The sequence below is a fragment of the Pararge aegeria genome, chromosome 19 (genome assembly GCF_905163445.1).
Source record: "Pararge aegeria chromosome 19, ilParAegt1.1, whole genome shotgun sequence".
NCBI classification, from domain to species: Eukaryota; Metazoa; Arthropoda; class Insecta; order Lepidoptera; family Nymphalidae; genus Pararge; species Pararge aegeria.
In genome coordinates, this window is record NC_053198.1 from 15,944,370 (window position 1) to 15,967,950 (window position 23,581).

The 23,581-nt window shown below is 40.2% G+C and overlaps 1 protein-coding gene across 1 annotated transcript in view; it reads left to right on the forward strand.

Annotated features, from left to right (window-relative positions):
* The first annotated feature begins 290 nt into the window (after window positions 1-290).
* The window catches only part of LOC120631991 (integrator complex subunit 1), a 37,096-nt gene continuing 13,805 nt past the window's right edge, over window positions 291-23,581 (forward strand). The window contains exons 1-23 of the mRNA XM_039901719.1: window positions 291-569; window positions 1,386-1,558; window positions 2,442-2,711; window positions 3,555-3,690; window positions 4,981-5,056; window positions 5,862-5,997; window positions 6,248-6,453; window positions 7,447-7,609; window positions 8,831-8,977; window positions 10,190-10,384; window positions 11,752-11,898; window positions 12,471-12,643; window positions 13,263-13,415; window positions 15,067-15,214; window positions 15,635-15,840; window positions 16,810-17,002; window positions 17,968-18,038; window positions 18,598-18,769; window positions 19,425-19,571; window positions 20,705-20,885; window positions 21,245-21,479; window positions 22,418-22,584; window positions 23,400-23,575. Coding sequence (XP_039757653.1) covers window positions 419-569; window positions 1,386-1,558; window positions 2,442-2,711; window positions 3,555-3,690; window positions 4,981-5,056; window positions 5,862-5,997; window positions 6,248-6,453; window positions 7,447-7,609; window positions 8,831-8,977; window positions 10,190-10,384; window positions 11,752-11,898; window positions 12,471-12,643; window positions 13,263-13,415; window positions 15,067-15,214; window positions 15,635-15,840; window positions 16,810-17,002; window positions 17,968-18,038; window positions 18,598-18,769; window positions 19,425-19,571; window positions 20,705-20,885; window positions 21,245-21,479; window positions 22,418-22,584; window positions 23,400-23,575 — 3,822 coding nt within the window. The 5' untranslated portion in view covers window positions 291-418. The remainder of the gene's footprint in view (window positions 570-1,385; window positions 1,559-2,441; window positions 2,712-3,554; window positions 3,691-4,980; window positions 5,057-5,861; window positions 5,998-6,247; window positions 6,454-7,446; window positions 7,610-8,830; window positions 8,978-10,189; window positions 10,385-11,751; window positions 11,899-12,470; window positions 12,644-13,262; window positions 13,416-15,066; window positions 15,215-15,634; window positions 15,841-16,809; window positions 17,003-17,967; window positions 18,039-18,597; window positions 18,770-19,424; window positions 19,572-20,704; window positions 20,886-21,244; window positions 21,480-22,417; window positions 22,585-23,399; window positions 23,576-23,581) is intronic.

The window sequence follows — 23,581 nt, forward strand, 5'->3', positions numbered from 1 at the left end:
TAACAGCTTATTAATGTTACCTAGTAAATACGTTTTATAATTATTAAACTGCAACTATTTGTAACGTGTTTGGTTTGCCAATTTTTATATATGTATGTTGTATTGTATTTAGTTTTATAACTAACTCAGAAATGCGATCACTAAAATGTTTAAATGTTTTTTTGGTACTTTATTCTTGTTTAAATGCTCTTTGTCTTTTAGTTTTTGTGTACATTGTCTGGCAAACAATGTTAACAGGCTGACATACGTCGACATCTTTGGCAATGTCAATTGTCAAGTGTCAACTTAAATCAAAATAGACGTGAGAGGTTGGAGTTGTATCGCAAAACATTTTCAATTTACATTACGAAAAGAACTTCCCATACATAATGCCCTACATTTAACTTGCTACGAGAACTTGTGACTTAAAACAGAAAATATGGAGCGCGGCAAAATGTCTTCTACTGGCCGCGGAGGGAAAAGCAAAGCCCCACAGCATCCTCAGGATATCTTCGCTTTGGGCAGCAAGTCTACTGTTGTGGTGTCTCGCGACGCGGAAAAAAGGAATATACATAAACCTTCGACAAGTGGTAGGTTTTTGTCTTACTAATATTATTTAGCGATTTGATTATTAGCCTTTACCGGCTACAGTCGGTGTTGTGAAGTTTTTACCTAAGTGGATGCTGTCTGGCTCTAAAATGCATAAGTGTACGGAGTGAACGCCACATACAGATCATCTTAACACCTGAACAAATCCTGTTCCCTTTATTAAACATTCTTGTTGATAATATTATATTGGTTTTAATTCTTCTTTTTGCTATTAAAAGTAAGTAGGTTTAGATATGTTAGAGAGAACATTAGGGGATTTCTATCTCTCTATTGGTCTAGTGGGTTTTGGATAACTCTGAAACTTTGCTAGAGTTAGTATGCTGAGTTTTTTTTTTAACTCATATATTTACCTAAATTTTTTGGTTGTAACAGTTGGTTTACGATACATATTATGTTACTTATTGTTACTTATCTGCCACTGGGCTTGTGCCTTAAGTTACTTTTAAGTAAGTTTTCGATTATAAATATTATTAATGAGTACAATAGTTTCAAACTTAAATATCATAGTATTCATATGGTACTGATATGTGTCAACCTGATAGATAAGCTAGTTTCATGAACTTGACAACCTATGTTAAGGTATGTTATCATTGTCAATGCATATTTTCTACTACTACTAACCTATTATTATTTCTTTGCTCTATTATTTCTCTAAAATTATTGATAAAAAAATGTTTACTTTCTTTTATCATCAATACCTTAGACTTATAGTACAAAAGCAGGATAAATTACAACATTTAATAGTTATAGTTTATCTGTATAAGTTGTAAATAATGTTTTTTTACTCATACTTCCAGGCATTGGTGAAAGAAAGCGTGAAACAGCAGGATTTGGCAGTGCACCTCCCAGCAAGAGGGCTAGGATTGGTTCACCAGCGGAGGCAGTTACTGGCACTTCCTTGGAAGTGGACCCTGTGGACCTGGTTCCCAATGTGTTGCAGGCTTTGGATACACACAACTCTGATAAATTGGTGGGTGAACCTACAATTAGTATTCAAACATTTTGTTAACATATTGACATCTCCATCATCTCCATCTCACAAAAAATTAAGATTAAGTAACTAAGTGGTTGCCTAGTTAGGACTTAGAGAGACCCTCCATGTCTGAGTTCTCAAATCTGCACTTTGCTAGTGTGCTGGACTACCGGCTAACCCTTTCTTTTTGCAGATGGAGACCCACACCCTGTAGTGGGTTAGTAATGGATTGATATGATGAAGTAACTAGACTACTTATACTAACACTGTCCAATGTGTATCATTTACACCAATTTTTTCAATTAAATTTGTGGTAGATTCCAACCCACAAATAGAAGTTTGAATGCAAAAATAATACATATTCAGTCTTGGAGTCATTTTAATTTGATAATCAGTTATATAACTTTCTATGTTGTATAAGATCTGAAAAACTTTTTGTTACTAAAGTTTTATGTATATTCTTAATCAAAGCTCACAATTGGTTTTGCATTTGCATTTGTATGCATTATGCAGACAAACATAAGCACCTTTAAGGATATGTATTTTGATTGAATTATAAAGCTTCCTAATCATTGTTTGTGCTTAAGCTTGTGAAAATTGCATTTTGTCTGCAAAGGGTACAGAAATCATTTACCAGGTTGAGTATACGGTATATGAATTTCATAATGACACGGTTGCATGCAGTCCCGCTTCCTTCTCTTGTCTGGCAGAAAAATACTTGTAAATATAATGATGTTCTTAAAGAATAACTGCTGAGTTTCTTGCCGGCTTCTTCTCTGTATAATCTGTAGTAGAGTCACTACACATTTTTAAAAATGCTTATATTAGGTATGCCTTCTTGAAATAAATGAATTTAGAGTTATTGAATTTTGTTTTACAGCTGGGTCTCCTGACAGGTTCAATACGTCTCCTGAAGTCCCAGCGTTCTAAGCCAGACCCAATACTATGCATGAGTATGCTGTACTTAACCAAGATCCGCCCTAACATGTTCGCTCATGAGACTGTGACACAGTCTCTGTGCACATTGCTGAAGAGGGAACAGGGTGCTGCATTTAAAAGCAAGGGTAACCCGCTAGTGTTCGTGCTGGCGTGCAATATGCTGTATGCAGGACATAGAGACAATAACAGCTGGCCTGACACTTTTATAAAGGTTTGTTTTGTATTTTTACCATATAGAATTAAGCTACATGCAATACCGGATATCGGCATTGGGATAGTTTGCTTTAACTTAGTTTTAAGTCAGACGGACGTCAGTGTTGGTGGATGAGGGAGAAAATATTTTTTTTTATTCAATTTAATAAAAGAAAATATATACTAACTATTATAAAGTCTTAGTCTTAGTGTAGGTCGGTTATAATCACTAACTTCTGATAATAATCATTAAAGCCCACCAACCTGCATTGGAGCAGCGTGGTGGGTCTATACTCTAAAACCGACTTTCTTTGGAGAAGCTTTTTTTACTTTTGATTTATGTAATTCAGCGAATTTATCTATTCTGATCTATTTGACCTTAGCGATATAGCCTATAGCTATCCTCAATAAATAGGCTATTTAACACTGAAATAAATTTTCAAATCAGACCAATAGTTCCTGAGATCATTGTGTTTATGTATTCAAACAAACAAATTGTATTGATATAACATTCAAGCATTTCTTAAATATAGTTAAACGGGAACATACCTATGACGTGGTCACGACCGGAATATATATAAATATAGTGTTATTTAAAATTCAAGCAAATAAATACTATTTCTATTTCTATACATATGGCAATGGCATAAAGTTTTATTTCTTCTGTTCCTGGGCCGTTCTCAGTACTTGGTTTGCCTGAACCGCCCGTTTACGACTTAAAAAAGAATATATATAGTATTCAGAATAGAAGTAGTATTTATTTTCTTGAATCTTATCCTAATATATGAAAACGAAGAATTGTTTTGATAACATGAACGCGACAGTTGAGGTTTATTCGTGTGACATGAACCGTCCTCCGCAGGTGTACATAGAGGACGCGCTGAACGAGCGCTGGTGGGTGGACTGCACGTGGTGCAAGTGCCTGGTGGAGAACATCGTCACGGCGTTCGGCACCAAGCAGCCGGCCGCGCATCTCGTGCCCAGCGACAGCGCGCTAGGTAACTGTCGGCCGTGGCTAGTTACCACCCTACCGACGAAGGCATAGTAAACGGTTTGGGGCTTGATATAGGTAGCCCGTTACAATTTACACTCTATTTCTTCTAATTTGTCTTATAAAATAAACAATCTTCTCGTCACTTTTTATAGGACATAGAGTTTTCAAAAAGAAACAAAGGTGATAAAATAAAAAAAAAACAAGTGATTTTCTTTACGTAAGTGTGCTTTTACTATTTTCATAATAATTTAAAAGTAAACATGACACTAAAAAGTAACAAAAAGATTGTTTACATTATAAGTCAGGTAAGAAGAATGCATCACTTACCAATAGGTCAATGGCTAGCTTGGAATAAATGTCTCTTTGCTGCACAATCGGCGCTGATAAAACTTTAATATAATTTCATCGATTCAAATATCATTTATTTCAAGTAGGCCTAGTCTATAAGCACTTTTGAATCGTCAAGTCAGTTAGTAGGGCTAGCACAGGCAAGGGGCAAAAATATCCCCCGAATATATCCTCTGACAGGGGATATTTAACGTGTCCACCTGCTAACTCACGGGAACATGTATATTATTACCCATATATTATTTGGATATTACTTCCACTAGTGTGATAATGCTCAGAAAGTTGATAAAGCTATGGGAGAAGATACATTTCCTTTCCCCGGGGAGATAATTGTCTCCTGCCCATGCTAGCTGTGCGGTTTGTAGTGGCTCTACCACCGATTGGGAAGGTAGATTCTACCGAGAAGAGCCAGCAAGAAATTCAGCAGACTCTTTTACGACATCATTTTACAGTTTAACTTATCTTTAGAATTGTTCTATCTTGTGGGAAATCAGAGCCGAGGCTGCTTTAGAGCAGCTTTGTCGTTTAAAAATTCATCAATGGTGTAATAACCACGACTGATTAAATGTGTTTTAATAAATTGTTTATTTTTGACTCAAATAAAAACTCAAAATTCATTAATTGCAAGTAAGCTCTATAAACACTTTTTAAAATGTTAAATCAGTCTGTTTGTAGAATAGTAACACACTTACACCGAACCGGTACCAGCACGGTTTTGTTTTCGTGGTATTAAAAATAGCATATGTTACTCTAAGCTGATTGATTGGTTGGTTAGTTAGGGTGTGTAGGAAGGACAAACAAAAACAAATAAACGAACAAACAAACTTCCGCATTTATAATCATAGTAAGAAAGTAGGATTAGTAGGATCGTCTAGAACAGCGCATTGTAAAATGCTTGTAATATAACGAAGTCAGCAAATGTTTGAAGGTACAATGTCCCCATCAGGTTCTGGTTCGCCATTGATGGGCAGCACGGAAGAAGACTTAGACAACACAGAGCTCGACTACACTGTATTCCCCAGGTAAGTTTAATTTTATCCATTTATTCACAATTCATTATTAGTTATGCTTTAAATACGAAAATATACTCTTTAATATAAATATAATATTTTCAATAATTGCTGTAAGTCAGCTCGAATTAGGCAAAATGTTCAAAATAAAAATTCATTTATTTCAAGTAGGCCTAATATAAGTACTTTTGAAAGGTCAAGTCTGTCTGTGTGTAGTGACTCTACCACCGGTTTGGAAGGCAGATTCTATCGAGAAGAAGCCGGCAAGAAACTCAGAAGTTGCTCTTTTGTGTTTTGACTAATGTTTTAGACTAATAGTAGATTCTACTCTGCCGGAAATAGAAATCGTAGCACGAATCGCGAGTGAATAGTTAGTTGCCACCAAAATCTAGAATCTACAGTAAAAAAGTAGCAAAGATGGTCAGTTACTTTCTGACAACGTATGTGACAGTTGCCTTGCAAGAGTGATGAAAAACAACGCGTATACATTGATCATAATACTCTCGGAAAATGCAATGTAGCATACTAGTTGCTTAATGTGCTATTACTACAGGTGCCAGTAATTTAGCAGGTGGGCACTTGTCAGGAGATATAATTATTATCCCCCCGCCCGTGCTAGCCCTGCAGCAGGCACCTCTAACTTTTCTGAGTTGTGTGCGTTTTAAGTAATGGAAATATCACTTGCTTCAACGGCGAAGCGAAAAATCATGAGGAAACCTGCATGCCTAAGAGTTCTCCATAATGTTCTCAAAAAGCCGTGTGAACCCATAAACACCACGCTGGTCCAGTGCGGATTGACAATGTATTCCTGTTCCAGATATTCCAGCAGCTATGAGACGGTGGAGGCCCTGGTGCTTGAGGCCATCCGCGAGCAGATCCAGCGGAGGGCGGCGCCCGATGCCATAGGCAAGGGGTTCCTCAAACTGCTGTCCGCCACGTGCGGCTTTCCCGAGGTCAGTGGTATCAAAGTCAAAAATACCTTTATTCAACTTTTCTTATTCCATGTTTCCGTGCTTTAGCAGGTGGACACGCTAATTATATCCCCTGGCAGACTAGCTGGGTGAAAAAAAGGTTTCCAAGGTTACGAAAATTTCCACTTGGCTGGAAATTGGTAGAATTGTTAACACTATGATTGCCAAACGTTGGTAGTGCAACGCTGAAAACACCAAATGGTTATATTAAACAATCACCCTATTGTTTCAGATCCGTATGATAGCAGCGTCGAGGTTGGAAGCTTGGCTACACTCGGGCAAGCTATGGCGAGCCGCGCAGGAGCTATTGGCACATGTATGTGCCAACGCGGCTGCGTCCGGCCCCAGCGCCGCTCGGGACCACGAGGTGTTGGCTCAACTAGCTCGCCTGCGGCTCAAGACCAAGCCTTTGCAAGCTGCTTATCAGGCATGCCTCAGGTAACAAACAAACTAGTACTACATCGTTTTGTTTTTTATTTAATTACAAGTTAGTCCTGCAATCTCACCTAGTTATAAGTCATGTGTGCAACATGACTTATAACTAAGTGAGTTTTGCATGTTGACTGTCGTCTAAATTAGTAGAGGGATAAACTGAAAAGAAAGAGACAATACGGATGAGTTATTTGATTATTTATAAAATGTGAAACCCCTATATATGAGCTATATTTTAAATGCGTTGTGACAAAAATGTACGAAAATATTTAAATTAGTACACATTCGAGAAATGAATTCGCATCATATCTCGTTTACGGACTGGATTACGAACGTTTGAACATAACGGATAGAAATTAAATAAAACAAATGTTCCCGAAAACTACAAGAAGTTGTCAAAATTAGTCTCGTCTAGATGAAATTTAGAACGTAGTCTCGATTTTTTTTTTATTGCCATAATCTTTTTCAAAGTTCGTTTGTATAATCTTTCGTTGCTATGCTACTTTCGTTGCCAGACGGTTGTTGGATGAAGGAAAGAACATACGTTTGACTTAATTTATTTAAAATATTTGACCTATCGAAACTATCACCCAGCTATAATCTATCATCAGCATCATATCAACCATTAACCGCTCACTACAGGACACAAGTCTCTTCTCACAGTGAGAAGGGTTTAGGCTATAGTCCAACACGCTGGTCCAGTGCAGATTGGTGAACTTCACACGCCTGTGAGAACATTATGGAGAACTCTCAGGCATGCAGGTTTCCCCACGATGTTTTCCTTCACCATTAAAGCAAGTGATATTTTAATTACTATTCTATCGGTAATCCATTATTCTAAGAGGGGATATTCGAAGGAATGAGAAGTACTTGCCGCGGTTGCGGAAGCTGGCTTTGGTTATATGCTGTCACTGCATTGTCAATGTGAAGTTACCTTGCTGCAATGAAGGTGGACGTGTTATGACGTAATAGTTGCATAAATAACTATGTAACGCGCAGGGAGATGGTGTCGGAGAGCCCCGCGCTGCTGCGCAGCGTGGTGACGCACACGATCTACAACGAGCTGTCCAACGTGCGCTCGCCCAACAACATGGCCGTGCTCGCGGCGCTCATCAACGCGCAGCCGCAGCTGGTGCCGGCCGCCATGGCGGACACCTACCAGGTAAATAATAATATACTTTATTGGGCACACAGAAACAAGTACAATTATAATGGTATACAAAACGACACATTAGTTTTCACTAATGTGAAAAATAAAATAAATAAATAAGATAAAATTATATAAGCAATTGTTACAACAATCTATAGTTAGACAAAATTCTATCGATGTATAGTATATTAAAAACTTCTGCTCCTATACTAGAAATTAATCTATATTATAGGAGGCAGTGCTCTCCAAGTCCAACAATAAAGGATAGGTTCATAATTATAATATTCTTTATGATAACAGTGAACAAATGGTTTATTACGCGGCATGTTTAAAAGTATATTTAACAAATCTGTTTTTTTACTGTGTAGAATGTACCCAACATTCTTAACAGTAAAAATTAAAATATTACAACGGGCTCATCCAACCGCGTGACGTCATCCTTGTGTAAATAAAGCTATCGAGTGAACAGACGCTTTTTAAAATCTTCTAAATAATAGAAATGGATCAAAAATCATATCGGTGATGCTTTGTACATATACTTCTGTTATTACTCAAAATAAAATATTATTTAATGTTCCATGAAATATGAAAATAATGAATGAACTTGGCAAGATGAAATAGCGAAGAAATGTCTGGGAACTCCGTCTTATTTTTGTGAGAATAATTAAGTTTTTAATATTACTATTACATTTCAATTCTTTTCTAGTTTTATTTAGATAAAAGGAAAGCATTCCTAGAAAGAACGCTGTCAGTAACGTTTGCGTATAAACAGATCAAGTAACGCCTGTAACCGTGTTTCGTTGGGAGGGAACCATAGATTAAAAATATGATTATCATTAAGTTTTATTTGTTAACTTAAAATTAAAAAAATAATTATATCTGATAAAATATTAATTGGACAATCATACATGCTACAAACATTGTATTGTATATACTCAGTAAGACTAACGTTACTAAGACTGGCTGCTTTAGCAGTAAGCTGTCTGTTCTATAATCTTTCATAGAGGTTTCATACTAAGGGAGTAGATAAGTTCTTGTATTTAACAGTTGCTAATGAGGTATTCAAACATTCATGTGCTATTATTAGATACTTATACTATCCTTATTATACAACAGTTGCATAAATTACACATTGTGTGCATAGGTAGGTCCAGGATAACCTTAGGAGTCACTCAACCCCAAAAAGGAGTTCTGCACCTGCGTCTTGTCAAACTAATCTCTTGCTTTTGGCAGGAGCTGGTCGTCCGCACGGAAGACTACTTGCGGCCACTGCGAGCGTTGACGCGGGAGTGCGTGCGCGCCACACGCTCCGACGTCGCCGCGCTGCTTCCGCTGGCGTGCGCGCTCGCACACCCGCCGCCCATGGACCCGCCGCAAGAGGTCGGCTTTTTATTACTATTGCTTGCAGAAGGTGTGATAGCCCAGTGGGTAGGACTTCGACTTTACTTTCAAGGGCCGAGTTTGAATCCTAGCACGCACCTCTAACTCTTTGAAGTTATGTGCGTTTTCAGAAATTAAAATATCAACGCTTCAATCGTGAGGAAACCTGCATGCCTGAGAGTTCTCCATAATGCTCTCAACTGGGCTAGCGTGGTGTAATACGGCCTTAACCCCCTCCTCATTGTGCCCCATCTTTCATCGTTTGGTGTAGAGTATAAGGATTCAAGAAATTATAAATTACACCATACAGATTTGCCTGCTTTTTTTATTCCACTATAAGTTAGCCCTAGGCTGCAATCTCACCTGGTGGTAAGTGATGATGCAGTCTTAGATGGTAACGTAGTCCGCCTGTTAGCGTAGTGAGTATGGTAGTCATACCCCTAATCGGTTTCTACGTGACATCGCACCGGAACACTAAATCGCTTAGTTAACGCCAAAGCCCACCCCACCAGAGAAAATTCTGAAGTTATAAATTTCTGAATTGCACCTGCCGGGAATCGAACCTGGGACCTCTTAAATTCACATCGCTCGCCGCTGCGCCAGGCAGGCTGTTCGCGGAGTATAGCAAATTAAGTTTAATTTTCATAGATATTATACATGTTTAACTACTGGCGTGCATAAAGGGGTACGCAGATGATATAAAATTAAGAAAATCCCAAGTACGAGTTATAAATTAAGGGTAGGCTTTTTATAACTCTAAGAAACTAAACTAAAACTAAATCTCTATAAAGTAAATCACTAAATTTTAGGGGGCATTAATGTATAATAAATTATCTAACGACATTAAAATAGAATAAAATTTCAATATTTTTCAGAAAATACTTAAAACCATTGTAATTGACAAAATCTGAGTGCGGTCCTGGCTATGTATCTGCCATACGATATGAAGTATTTATCTCAAGTTTTTTATATAATTTCTCATTGTTTCGTACGTGCCGTTGTTTGTAGTTTTAATATTACGTACATAAAATAAGTTGTAAACATTATCATTGAGTGAAATTTTAATAAACGTATTCAACCACAACAATGCTTATACTTAAGTTTTATATAACTCGAACTGGTGATTTTATTCATTTGATATGAGCTGCATACCCCGTGCGTGTCTATGCGCCACTGCGTGCACGTGAGTCAGGCGCGGTGCGTTGTCGGCAGATCCGCGAGCGCGCGTTCCAGTCGGTGGCGGACCTGTTCTGCGTGTGCAGCCTGGTGACGGCGGCGCACAGCAAGCACGCGGCCGACTACCGCGCGCAGCTCACGGCGCTGCAGCAGCAGGCGCTGGGCTGGCTGCGCGACACGGCCGCCGCCTACCGGCCCGCGCGCCACGACTACCTGCACGTGCTGCACAAGGTGCCGAGAGCCGCACGCTCGCTTCAAGTCCACTGCGATTTGTACGGACACGAACGAGTGCCATTCGAAGACTCGTTCGGCTCTTCAAAATCAAATTTCAAATCAATGTGGAAGAGATGCGCGCTTACTGCGATGTGTACGGAAATGAACGAGTGTATTCTGAAGACTCGTTCGGCTCTTCAAAATCAAATTTCAATTCAATGTGGAAGAGATGCGCGCTTACTGCGATGTGTACGGAAACGAACGAGTGTATTCTGAAGACTCGTTCGGCTCTTCAAAATCATATTTCAAATCAATGTGGAAGAGATGCCCGCTTACTGCGATGTGTACGGAAACGAACGAGTGTATTCTGAAGACTCGTTCGGCTCTTCAAAATCAAATTTCAAATCAATGTGGAAGGATAGTGTAATCAAATATTTCTCTATTCAAATAGGAATATAGATGGCACTTTTGATGCGTTGATTGCATACAAAATGTGTATGAATATACTTTTATTGCACATTACAAAAAGTACATAAAAAAAGAAAAGTATGCAGTTTGGTAACAAATACATAGTAGTGAGTAGTGATGGCGGTAACTACATTCGTAAACTTAAAACTAAAGCCACGAGGGTGCCAACGCGCCCTGGTCTAAGAAGAAGTCCACAACAAACTTATATATAATGGATACATAAGTATATTTCATGAGGAATCACTCTGTGAAAATATTAAATCAAAAGCAGCATATTTATTTTTCCTTGCAAACGAAATCAAAACATTCGTAAGTGTTTACTTATGACAACCCTTTTGAAGATAAAATACCGACACGCACATAGTACCTACGCTACGCGACGCATACCTAATAAGACAGGAGTCATTTGATTTCATTTTGCATTTGATTTTAGGGCTGAACTTGATTTCTTATTGTAAAAATCTATGGCAGTGGTTTACGCAAAAACTGTCCAGAACTGTAAAGTCTCAGAAACATCGCATGCAAAATTAAAATCAATTTGACTTGATTGACTCCTGTAACTTTATTAGGTAAGCGGTAAGTATTTGGATTTCTTGGCTTTTCTCTACTATAACATGCATACATACTACTATTGCTAATCACTCTATCTATTGCTGAAAACTGCATTAAAATCCGTTGCGTCGTTTAGAAGATGTAAAGATAATCACATGGTAGTGTTAACTGACGTGTCGTGATTAACTATAATGTTCTTAACGGTGTGTGTGTGTGTGGAATCCACCAATCCGCACTAGGCCAGCGTGGTAGACTGTGGCCTAAACCTTTCTCATTCTGGGTTGATGATGATGAGTGATTTATTGGTATGTCTCAACGTGCTCTCCGAGACACGGTGAGACGACCAGGCAACTTCCACCTTGCAGATAATGTTCGTGGAGCCGGTGGAGACGTACAGCAAGGTGGATAACTGGCCGCCCGAGTCGGAGCGTGCGCTCACCTACAGGCTATGCTGCGAGACGCCGCTACCGCAGAACACGCTATTACGACTTATCTTCATTGGTCTCTCCAAGGTATGTCTCGCTCACAAATTACGAATTAATCAATGAATATACTTTTAAGTTAAAATCGGCTAAGGAATGGCGGAGTTATGAAGTAAAATCGATAAAAATTTTCATCGTCTATCCCTAAAGAACCTTATTGTTTATCGGGACGAAAAGTATATTATTCTAATTGGGAGTATCAGGTATAAGTGTACCAAATTGCACTCAAATAATGATGCGCGCACAAACTAACTGAGATACCAAAAAGTCACACAGGCAAACAGACAAAAATTCAAAAATTGCATTATTACGTTCAAAAAATTCAAAAAATTGCATTATTGCTTATTTCTAAAGACTCCCAATTATGTATTTACAAAAATCTTTAATGTACAGACACGTACACAGATTTTTTTATGTTTAGATAGAAATGACGTCATAATTTTTTAATCGGCGTTTAACCTGTCATGGCTGATTGCTAGATTTCGCAGTTTTATTTATTGAAAATAAATACCAATCTCACTTCGAATATAAATAAAAATACGTTTTTCATAATACATGGATCATATACCGCCATGCCTATAGCGTGCTGTTGCCACGTGCAGGAGATCCCGGTGTCGCCGACGGAGGTGTTCGAGCTGATCGAGCAGCTGGTGCGGCGCGCGTGCGCACTGCCGCCCGAGGAGCAGCCCATGCCGGTGGACAAGCTGGAGATCGCCGACTACATCTTCCAGCTGTGCCAGTTCCACCCGCCCGACAACATCACGCTGCCTGCCGGGTAAGTACTACTTCTTTATTGCGGACTGAGTTTTAAAGGTTTGCTCCAGTGGGAAGTCCCAGGTTAGGTCCCCTTCTTTCGATTTTAAAATTCAGTTACTAATTTATTAACAAAAAAACCTAATTGACTCGTGCTAGCATCCTCCAAGGCACCTGCAATGAAAAAGCGAGTGCTCTTACAGTGAGTGATCTTATTAGTTATTGAATGGTGTAAAATGTTCTTATATTAAACAATAAGGAAATGAAAACCCCTTTATTTTGCTGCGATCAATGTTACACATTTATTAACCAACTTCTAGTAGTATTACAAATTTCATAATTTTAATTATGTCCATTCCAATTATGTAGAAATTATTTGTTTCGTGCTATTTAAATAAACTTTATTTAACTCGATAATGCGTTATAATAAAACTTTCAATGTATTAATTCGTTTTTTCTACAAACGTAGAATAAGGCGCAAGATAAAATTTTGAAAAGATTTTTATCTTGTATGTACACGCGTTAGAAGTTATACTTCTTTGGCGTACAAAGAAGTATAACTTCTAACGCGTGTACATACACACACGGTTTTCTAAATGTGTCTTGTCGAAATGGCAATGATTATGCTTGACGGTACTTAGCTACACGGCGCCGGCGCTTGCCATCACGTCGCTGTACTGGCGCGGCTGGATGCTCCTCACCATGCTGGCGGCGCACAACCCGCAGGGCTTTGCCGAGCGCGCCGCCGCCGCCTACCCCACGCTGCGCGCCCTCATCGAGTGCTGCATCACCGGGTAAGCGCCAGCTCAGCTATATCTACTATATTTTGAATGGGGCATACCACTCCCTGGCACCCTTGACGTTGTAAATTTATTGATTAGCCAAAACATTTTTATGGCTTTATACATAAGGTTCAAAATTGCAAAATTAAGCCACTTTCTTCTTTATTTTGTTACGTCACTATTCAGGGAAATGCGTGACAAAAAATAGCCAGACTGCCTATCATAATTCGGTAAGCGGTAATGGCTTCCTAAATAATTTATCTTTATGAAAGTGTAATTTACAGAAGCTGATGTCTACCATAAATTGTAAAAAAAAAGAATGTGAGAAGTATAGAGACACAAATCTTTATCCTTATGAAAAACCTTAACTCCCAACGAAAAAAGCTTAGATTCGCGTAATTCTAATTTGAATTTCGATAACGTCAGTTTCAACTGTGTATACAAAATATAGGCGATTCCATCTATTGGATCGCCTCTTTAACTGGGTTCAATTGCATTATAAATTCGTTGCTATAAATGTGGATTCTAATGGATTGTTTAAACACTCATGTCTGAAAATCGTGATGATTGCTATGGCGAGTAATTTCGTGGTATATGATGTACCTATAAGTCCTAATATAGGCCATTTTTTTTTGGCTTGTAGAAGGCACGGGCACTGGTTTCCCTTAGTTGATCCGACCGGTTTGAGATCAGCAACAAGGTCGTTATGCCTTCTTCATTTACAACCACTATAAACTTTTTAATGCTCTCGATTACGTGGCGCGATCTTAAATGTTTCTGCAATGATCTTAACTTCAAGATACACATGCCAAAGAGCAATGGAATTGAGCATGCAAAACATTATAAAGCTACAAAAGATAAGATACACAGAAATAAGATCAGAGACGATAGAATCAATGCATTAAACCACGCAAAAAACCTACAGATAGGTTGATTATATTAAGAAAATCGCAGGTCCACAATGGATCCCAATAGCTCAGGATACAGAAAGATGGCAAGCTTTGGAGGAGGCGTTCACCGGAGAGGGTCACTCTTATTTTCGGATAACACTATTTGGTGTTCTTTTTTATATTTTGGTTCGTTGGGTTTATTTAGTTTCGAGTGCCTTCTATTGGCTGTAATGGAAATAACCAATGCAGTTCATTGGTTACTTACTTCGCCGCTTCGCTTCAAGCGGTAAAAAGGAATCAGTAATCTGATCAATGACTGGATATGGTCGAAATTCACTCGCTCCCGGAAAAATGTATACTTTTTGGTGAATCGTCTCGTGCCCTCATAGACTTGTGATAGCGGAGACACGTACGACAGATAGACACGTGATTAGTGATAGTGACACGTCTGAACTTATGAATAATAAATAGCTTCATGTGCAGTCTAGGTTCAAATAGGAGGAAAGTCGAGAAAAATCCGGGCCCGGTATCCCTGCAACCACTCGACCTTAAAGGCTCAAGTAACAACCCCTATTAAACAGTTATATTAATAGACAGCAGTACATAATTAATTGTAGTAGTGCAAGTTAAGTTTAGGAAATTATAAGGCTTAAATAAATAAATTATCTTAACTGAGCTAGTCTAGGGGCTATTTAGCTAGCTAACATTCTGAGAGGTGCTCCGTGCCCTGAGCGGGCCGGTATGGGTAGTGACGGGATGGCGATGTGTAACAGCAAGCCGTCCATCGAGTGGAGTTGCGCGGCGGAGAGCGAGCGCGCGGAGGCCGAGCGCGCCGCCGTACTGCAGCTCGAGAGCCACCTGGCCGCCGCCAGCAACGCCAAGCTGCCCGTCACCGAGCACTCCTCGCGGCTGCTGGCACAGGTAATGCGCACGCGCACCGCACTGATCTTTCACTCCAATATATTCAACATTTCACATTTAATGTTTAGCGCATAAAAATATTTGAATTTATTTATATAATTTTACATATACTGACATTATAATAAGCTTTATTAATTTACCACAATAAATGGACAATGATTTTAACGCCAAAATATGCGGACAACACGAAATGTTCACATCTATTAATATTTTCATTTAGAAAGTCGTTTATTTTATAATAAACTTTCTACAGCAAGTCATGTTTTAAGAATTTTGTAAACATGTTTATACTTTTTTTCTCGTTTATATGTTCCGGAATTTTTTTTGCTCATTGGGTTATGGCCGGTTGTGTTGCGCATGCGCCGCAATGAATAAAGAAGGAAGAACTAAGAATAGTAAGTAGTGCATCGGTGCCCGCAGCTGACGACGCTGGAGCCGCTGGGCCCGGCGCGGCGGCCGCCGGGCGGCGTGCTGGAGGCGCTGCAGGCGCTGAGCGGCCAGCTGCGCCTGGGCCGCCTGCTGTGCCGCCAGCCCGCGCTGCTGCTGCAGCTGGTGGAGCGCCACGGCACGCGCCGCGCCATGCCCTGGCTGCACCAGCTGCTCAAACACGACCGCCTCGAGCTCAGGTAGCGCCGCACTACACACGCCCAATGCGAGCCAGGGGAACCTCAGATATTAAACTGAAAAACGGCGGGAGGCTTCGTGCATGACGGCCGCGGTTTTTTCAGATTTTGCTCGATCGAGTTTACAATAAACTTAAACAAAAGTTGAAAAAAACGTGTGAGTACTTATGTACACGCGTTAGAAGTTACACTTCTTCGGACAAGATAAAAATCTTTTCAAAAATTTTTATCATTCGCCTGATTCAATCAATAAAAAAAACACCGGAATGAGCCCGCAGACTTGACAATTGAAAGTGTACACTGTCAAACCCTTTTTTGAAAAACTACAATGTTGACTGTAGCTAACTTTATGGTGTCGGTTTTTCGCGATGTTGTGCAATTCGTTTGCGATGTAAAAATTTACTCTCATAATTTTCCCTAAGTATAACTTCAAGAACTGCGTCCGCCATGCACGAAGCTTCCCGCCTTTTTCAGCTGTGCACAGTGCAAAGCAGCTAGCGGGACAATAGTTTGCACAGAGCAGTGTACAATTTAGCAGCCGAATAGCGCAGTGGGCAGCGACCCTGCTTTCTGAATCCCAAGGCCGCAAATACAAACAACTGCAAATGTTTATTCATCATGAACATAAATGATTTCCAATGTCAGGGTGTTTGTCTGTATGTTATAAGTATTTCTGTGTATTATATTCATGAAAATATTCAACAACTGTCTTAGTACCCACATCCGATGTGTAAGGTCGTAGTTTATTTATGTTTTAAAAATGTTCTCATTCCGAATAAACGAACCCTAGCACCACAGAATAAAGAACACCCAGAATCCGTGTACACGACTAATGAATATATGGTATGAAGAGTCTAACCGTTTGTTCGAAAAATCATTCCAAATTGGAGTGGTTTTCGAAGCTTCAATATGGGTCGTGTACGTTCTCAATTCTGCGGTCGCGGTGCGTTCACGTCGGTGTGTGTGGCGCAGCGTGCTGCCGGTGCAGTGCCTGTGCGAGTTCCTGTCGGCGGGCGGCGCGGGCGGCGAGGCGGGCAAGGCGGGCGAGCTGTGCGCGCACCTGCGCCGCACGCTGCACAGCGAGGAGGGCGCGCGCGCCGTGCTGCACTACTACCTGCAGCGCCTGGCGCACTCGCACAAGTCCACGCGCCAGTCCGCCAACAGGGTGAGCTCGGCTCCGCTGGCGTTGCCTTGCGGACTCGCAAGCGAATAAGATTTTTATCAGGCGTAACCAATATTGCCGACGACCCTGCTTCTTGAATGTTTTTCTTTGATAATATGAGCATTTATGCATATTATTAATTTAAGTATTCATCAGTCATTTTAGTACCCATAACACAAGCTACGCTTACTTTGGGGCTAGATGGCGGTTTGTGTTTTGTCGTAGAATATTTATTAATTTGTTATTTATTAACATACTTTGAAATTACCTTTTCAATTCTCTGTCATATCAACTCACTACCGTACCATACCATATACTTTAGTATAACATACAATAGTATTTATTTATATATAGATATATATGCAAATATATATGTATATTTATATGCACCACCTAGCTCTCTCCTTTAGCTGTGTTTTACGCCATTGGTTGCCTGGAAGAAGTCGCTATGTAGCGATAAGGCCACCAAATCGTATCCTTTGTGTTAAATTTTTCTGTATGTTTATATGGTGCACAATGAAGTGTATGCATTCATTCTTACCATTGGGGTAGCGGTGGTAGCCTAGTGGTATAGTAAGGTTAGTGCTGGTAAGTCGTAGCCTTACTATATATTTCGTAGAGACCGGAGTTCGAGCCCCGGCACGCCTATATATGCTATGTGCGTTTTTAATTAAATATCACTCGCTTTAAACGGTCAACAAAAACTTCGTGCGAAGACCTCTTGTCTTCATAATGTTGTCAAAAGTATTTAGAATCCACCAATCTGCACTGGGCTAGTGGTGGACTACAACCCTAACCCCTTCTCACTGTGGGAAGAGACCACGGCCAGAGCACGGCCGACTACAGAGCACGGGCTCTTTAGTGGGCCGGTAATGGGTTGACGTGATGATGATGATTCTATTCTAACAATTTATCTAAATTTCGAAAATTTTGATCGCAAAAGCGTGTTAAACTCGATTTATTTCCAGGGATTGAAACTGGTGCTGTCCCAGACTGATGACGCGACGGACATGGATTACAATGCAGACGTTAGTCCTGAGTGAGTGCTTTTGTTTCAACCACTTTGTTCTAGAAAAGGAAACGGGTGTTATATTCGGCTTGAACACCCTTGCCATAGGCTCGTGATATTGTGACCCCTCCAATATGGGGGATGAGAAATATAGAGACGAAATTAGCCGGTTCTGCATCAAAAAATTGCTTCAATATTAGATTTCAAATATATTTAATAAATAATAATAAAAAAGGAAATACGTTGCCCAGAGTTGGTTATTCCCCAATTCTGTTATTCTTGTTGGTCTTTTCAATTTGAAACGTTTACTTCTCATTAACTCTTAGTAATTATCATTCGTATGTGAAAATTTCCCTCCTTTTTTGTGAAAACTGGCTATACTCTGCTACTTTATTTGCTCTTTTACCTTCTGATATTAGCTGTAAGTTTTCCTTACCAATAAAAAAACATATAAAATTAAGTTTGCTCCATATATCACAAAGTGTGTCTTCCCCCGATTTTGGGGTTGGGCGAAGCGGGTTTTGGGTGATGCAAATTCTTCGTTAATGAGCAATCCGTATTGCCCCGTCGACATATCCATGATCACCAGGTCTTGGCTCCCGCTGTTACCCTCCCTGGTGCACTGGGAGGCGCTGCGGGCGGAGGCGGTGCGGCGCGTGCGCGCGGCGTGCCTGGTGGAGTGCGTGCCGAGACACGTGGCCGCGTACCTCGGCTTCCTGGCCAGCCATGCCTCGCAGCACGACCTCACCGACATTGTACTGGTGAGTGAATACGTCTAGGCCATAAAAGACCATACAGAACCCTCATGCAGCCAAAATTGCGTCCATTGAGTCCAAAAAAAGTGAAAACGTCTCAGTTTACACCCGCGGAATGTTGCTAGCTCACAAACTTTCCCATTTACCCCATTTTATGGTAAATGTATTTCTGTCGACTGCTAAAGGAAATTAAGTGACTAACCACCTGTTCGAGAAACACTACAAACGTGGAGTGGTTTTGATTTTATTTTATTCAACTACAAGTTAGCCCTTTACTGCAATCTCACCTGGGGGTAAGTGATGATGCGGATAAGATCTTAGCGGGCTAAATCTGTTAATTTGTAACCTGAGTATGATACGCGATGTCGCGTAAAAACATTAAACGGCTTAACGGCAATTCCTTGCCGGTAAGGGTCAAATAATAATAATATACAACAAATCTATATAAACTATTAATAAATATCTGTCAAAGTTCTATAAAATGTCACATAAATATTCTTTAATATCATAATATCGCTTTTTAAGTAACATCTTTTTAATTTTACGCTTAAATGATATAACATTCTGGTTTCTGTCCGCCAACACGGATTCTGTATGTTCTTAACTCTGTGGTAACCACCCTGCGACTCACGCCGCGATGTTGACGCCGCCTTGCTCGCAGGACCTGAGCCAGGTGCTGATGGAGCGCACCACGGTGATGGGCTGCGTGCTGCCGCCCGTGTGCGCGCGCGAGCTGCCGCGCACCGACGCCGCGCAGCACGCCGCGCTGCACGCGCTCACCACCCTCTTCCACACGCACCTGCGACAGGTAGCACGCACGGCTCCACTGCCACGCGCTTACTTAGTACTTTTTGATTATTGTTTTTGTATTTATTTAGGTGATGCGTAAAGAAAAAAAACAAAAAAACGTGTGTGTACTTATGTACACGCGTTAGAAGTTATGCGTAACATAGCGTAACAAAATAAAAACCTTTAAAAAAATATATTTAACGCCTTATTCTACGTTTGTAGAGTAAACGACACTAACAATCCCTACTAATATTATAAATGTGAATGTAAGTTTGTTTGTTACGCTTTCACGCAAAAACTACTAAACCGATCATCATGAAACTTTGTACACATATTCCTGAAGGTATTAGAAGTAATATAGGATTATTTTAGAAAATTAAGCTTAGTTCTTTTGTGGGAGAGGCGACGAAAGTGTTTGACGATTTTACACCATAACGCCGTCGAATGATAACCGATTTAAAAACCTAACCTAAATTGCATGCCACATGTCTTTCGAAAAACAAAAACAATCGCAGACGAAGTCGCGGGCAACAGCTAGTAGAAAATAAATATTGAATACATTGAAAGTTTTACTATAATGCATGAGATAACTAGATAACTAGTTATCTCATTATCGGACCACCAAGTTTCACTGAACATTAAAATTTTACATTTTTGTACAATCGAATCAATTAAATCAGCGGAATGAGCACGCAAATTTAGACAATTGAAAATGTCACTGTCAAACCTTATAGCTAACTTCAGGGTGCCGGTTTTGGTGATGGTGTGCGTGCGCATCGTAATAGGTGGCGGGCGATGTATTCCCCTCTCACTCGGTTTCGCAACTACGAACTATTATCACTGACAGGTATATTACAGCTAATAGATATAATGCTAGTCGATCGATCAGTGCGCCGTCCAATCATTGTTACATTACCACATGACGATAATCTGATGAAAGCTGAAAAGGAAAAAGTATCTAAATACTTGGTTGTTGGACCGCCGGATGGCATCAAAGCCATCTGTTTGCGCCTTGGCAAACATTGCTGAAGCACCGCGCTTGATCACTTTCAGGCTTGGCTTCGATTCGTCTTGTAAGATGATGATGAATCATGAACTAAAAATATTCTTTTTAATCAAAAACTGTGACAATCTTTGCGTTTTTTGCTATAGATGCTGTCTTCTACCGAGCCAACTGAAGCCACTGAAATATTGGAAGAAGGAGTGGAAGGTTCTAGCGGGTGTTACGCGGGAGAGAAAGTGACCCTGCAGTGGGCCAATGGGCGGCGGGCCACATTGCACGTCGTGGTGGCGCACGCACACCTAAAACTGCTGTGCTATGGTCCCTCGTGCTGTGAGTATGCTTCTAAGTTTATTTTAAATATATGACATGAGGCCTAATTAATAAATGTGGAATAACGTTAAAATAGTTATTAAGTGTTTTGTCTATTAATAGGGTTCACAGAGTTAAAATTAGCTAATAACTTATATTTAAATAAACTTGATTGTATTTAAAGTCAGTGAATCATTATTTAGCAATCAAATTATGCATAAATAGAGAAAAACTAAAGTAACTTAATTTAAAGTTACAAATCAGAACTTAGTAGTACGCTCTCACAAGGTATTATTATGCTACCTTAAATTACGTAATCGCTATTTTAGATTAAATTAACGTAATAAATTGTATGGATTAATCGAGACCCGCTGTTCTAGTGGACACCAACCAAGAGATGTACTCCTGGCTCCAATCAACATGGGTGGGCAGCGACGCACCCGAGGCCTTCGTGTCCGAGTCGCCTGACGAGGCCGTACTGCTGCCTGACTGGCTAAGACTGAGTCTCGTGCGATCAGCGAGGAAGCCTCTGTTGGAAGCCGGTCTTAGAGGGCTGCCGGCACACAAGCTGGCGCTGTTTATACAAACGTTTGGGATGCCTGTATCTTCAATGAGGTGAGTACCATTTTCCAGCGAAGGTTTTTCAGTGTTGAGTTACAGGAAAGGTTCGAGAAGTGTCCTAAATTAGGCATTACTTTTTGAAATTCCATTGTCATTAAGCCTCTATTTGCTGAACTCCACGAAAAGAAGGAAAATCTGTACTGAGCCATTAATAATTTCAACAACCTTTATACTTCATACCAAAAGGATCTTACGAATACATAACGTCGTAGCGAAACGTGCTCTCTATGCACGTTTATTAAAGCTAGCAGTGAGTGGAATGTTTAGTGTTAAAACACGATTTAAAACGGCTTTCTTTCTTTAGTCGTGAAGACCGTTATCACTCCTATGGCGAGTAATCTTTAGATATATGATCATGTCTCTCCATCGAGTCCTGTTCTTGGCCATTTGTATCAATTACCTTTTTTGTTTTAGTGGTGTTAAGTTACGTGGTACTTATGTGGTAAGTAAACACCGTGTCAATGAAAACCGAAATAATACTTCACATGCTTTAGAGGTACATCATTTACTGTTTCTGGAGCTTACCTGTGTGACCGAAACGCTAATAGTTTTGGAGTAAACCACTGCCATCACACAACACATGCAAAATAAAAATCAAGTGACTCTTGTCACTTTATAAGGTACGCATCGCAGAGCGTAGGTACCATGCGCGTGTCGGTCTTTTAACTGCAATAGGGTTGTCATCAGTAAGCACTTAATTAGACTGTTTTGATTTCGTGTGTATTGAAAAATAAATACGCTTTTTTTTATTGGTATTTCTGCAGGGTGATTCCTGATGAAATATAGTTATGCACCCTTAAACGGTATTTCGTAATTCGGTTGCATATGTGCCTTCGGCCTTGATATTGATGACAGACAGAAAATTTATTTCTCTAACAAAATAAGCGCCGAATTAAAACCTGCTTTTATTAAAATTATGCATTCTCTGTCAGCGCGTTGTTGGATGCATTGGACGCGTGTCCCGCCGGTGCCGTAGTGCGGCTGGGCGTCGAGCGCGGGTACATGGCGCAATTGCTGCTGGTGCAACGAGCTCGAGGTGCCGTGGGCGGCCACGCCTTTGCCGCTGCGCTCAGACTCTCCAGGCCTCAATACCCACCTGGTAGGTGTCACTGCAGGGCACAGGTCTCCTCTCAGAATGCGAAGGGTTCAGGCCATAGTCCAACGAACTGGCCATGTGCAGATTGGTAGACACACCTTTGAGAACACTGCAGATCTCTCAGGCATGCAGGATTCGTCTAATGTTTCTTTAAACTTAAAAACGCACATAACGTTGAAAAGTTAAGAGATGCGTGTTGGAAATCAAACTCGGCCCCCCGAAAGGGAAGCTCTACCTAGAGATCAAGGGCGAAAGACAACTGTATCGCTTCTGCGCTATAAGCTTACAACTAACTCTGCACTTAGTGGCTATTTCTTTAACACGTTCACTGTCCATCCGACGGTCGATTGGCGCAGCGACCCGGCTTTCTAAGTCCAAGACCGTGGGTTCGATTCACATAACTGGAAAATGTATGTTTGATGAACATAAATGTTTTTCAATGTCTGGGTGTTTATCTGTATTTCATCATCTTAGTAACCAAAACACAAGGAACACTAGATAGATAGCGATGTGTGTATTGTCTAAATAATACAATTTATGTATTATTTATCCCTACACATTCGATTCGATATCGTATTTTTACCTATACTGTATAAACAACTTTTAAAACTGAGTTTTCAAATTAACATTATTGACTTATTACATATCAGACAGAAATGGCTGTTTTTTAGTTAGACCTAAATACCAGGAGTCGATAACAATTAAAAGGTTAGCAAAACCTCTTGCTTGCGAGGCTGCTTTTTTCAGCGAACGTGTTAAAAATGTTGGCATCGTACTCCATACGTATTGTTTAACATTATCAACTATTCTGTGCTCAGATGACACCCTGTTCACTGAAGAAGTCCTTCCGGAAGAAGAGGAAGACCCCTGGGCCAGTCCGAGAGAACCCATCAGGTTGGACGCCGGCTCAATAACTGCTTTATTGGCCACAACATTTTCTGGAGCAGATATGTTCCGAGGTGATTTGGATGCCGCCTTCAGGCAGCTGCATGGTGTAAGT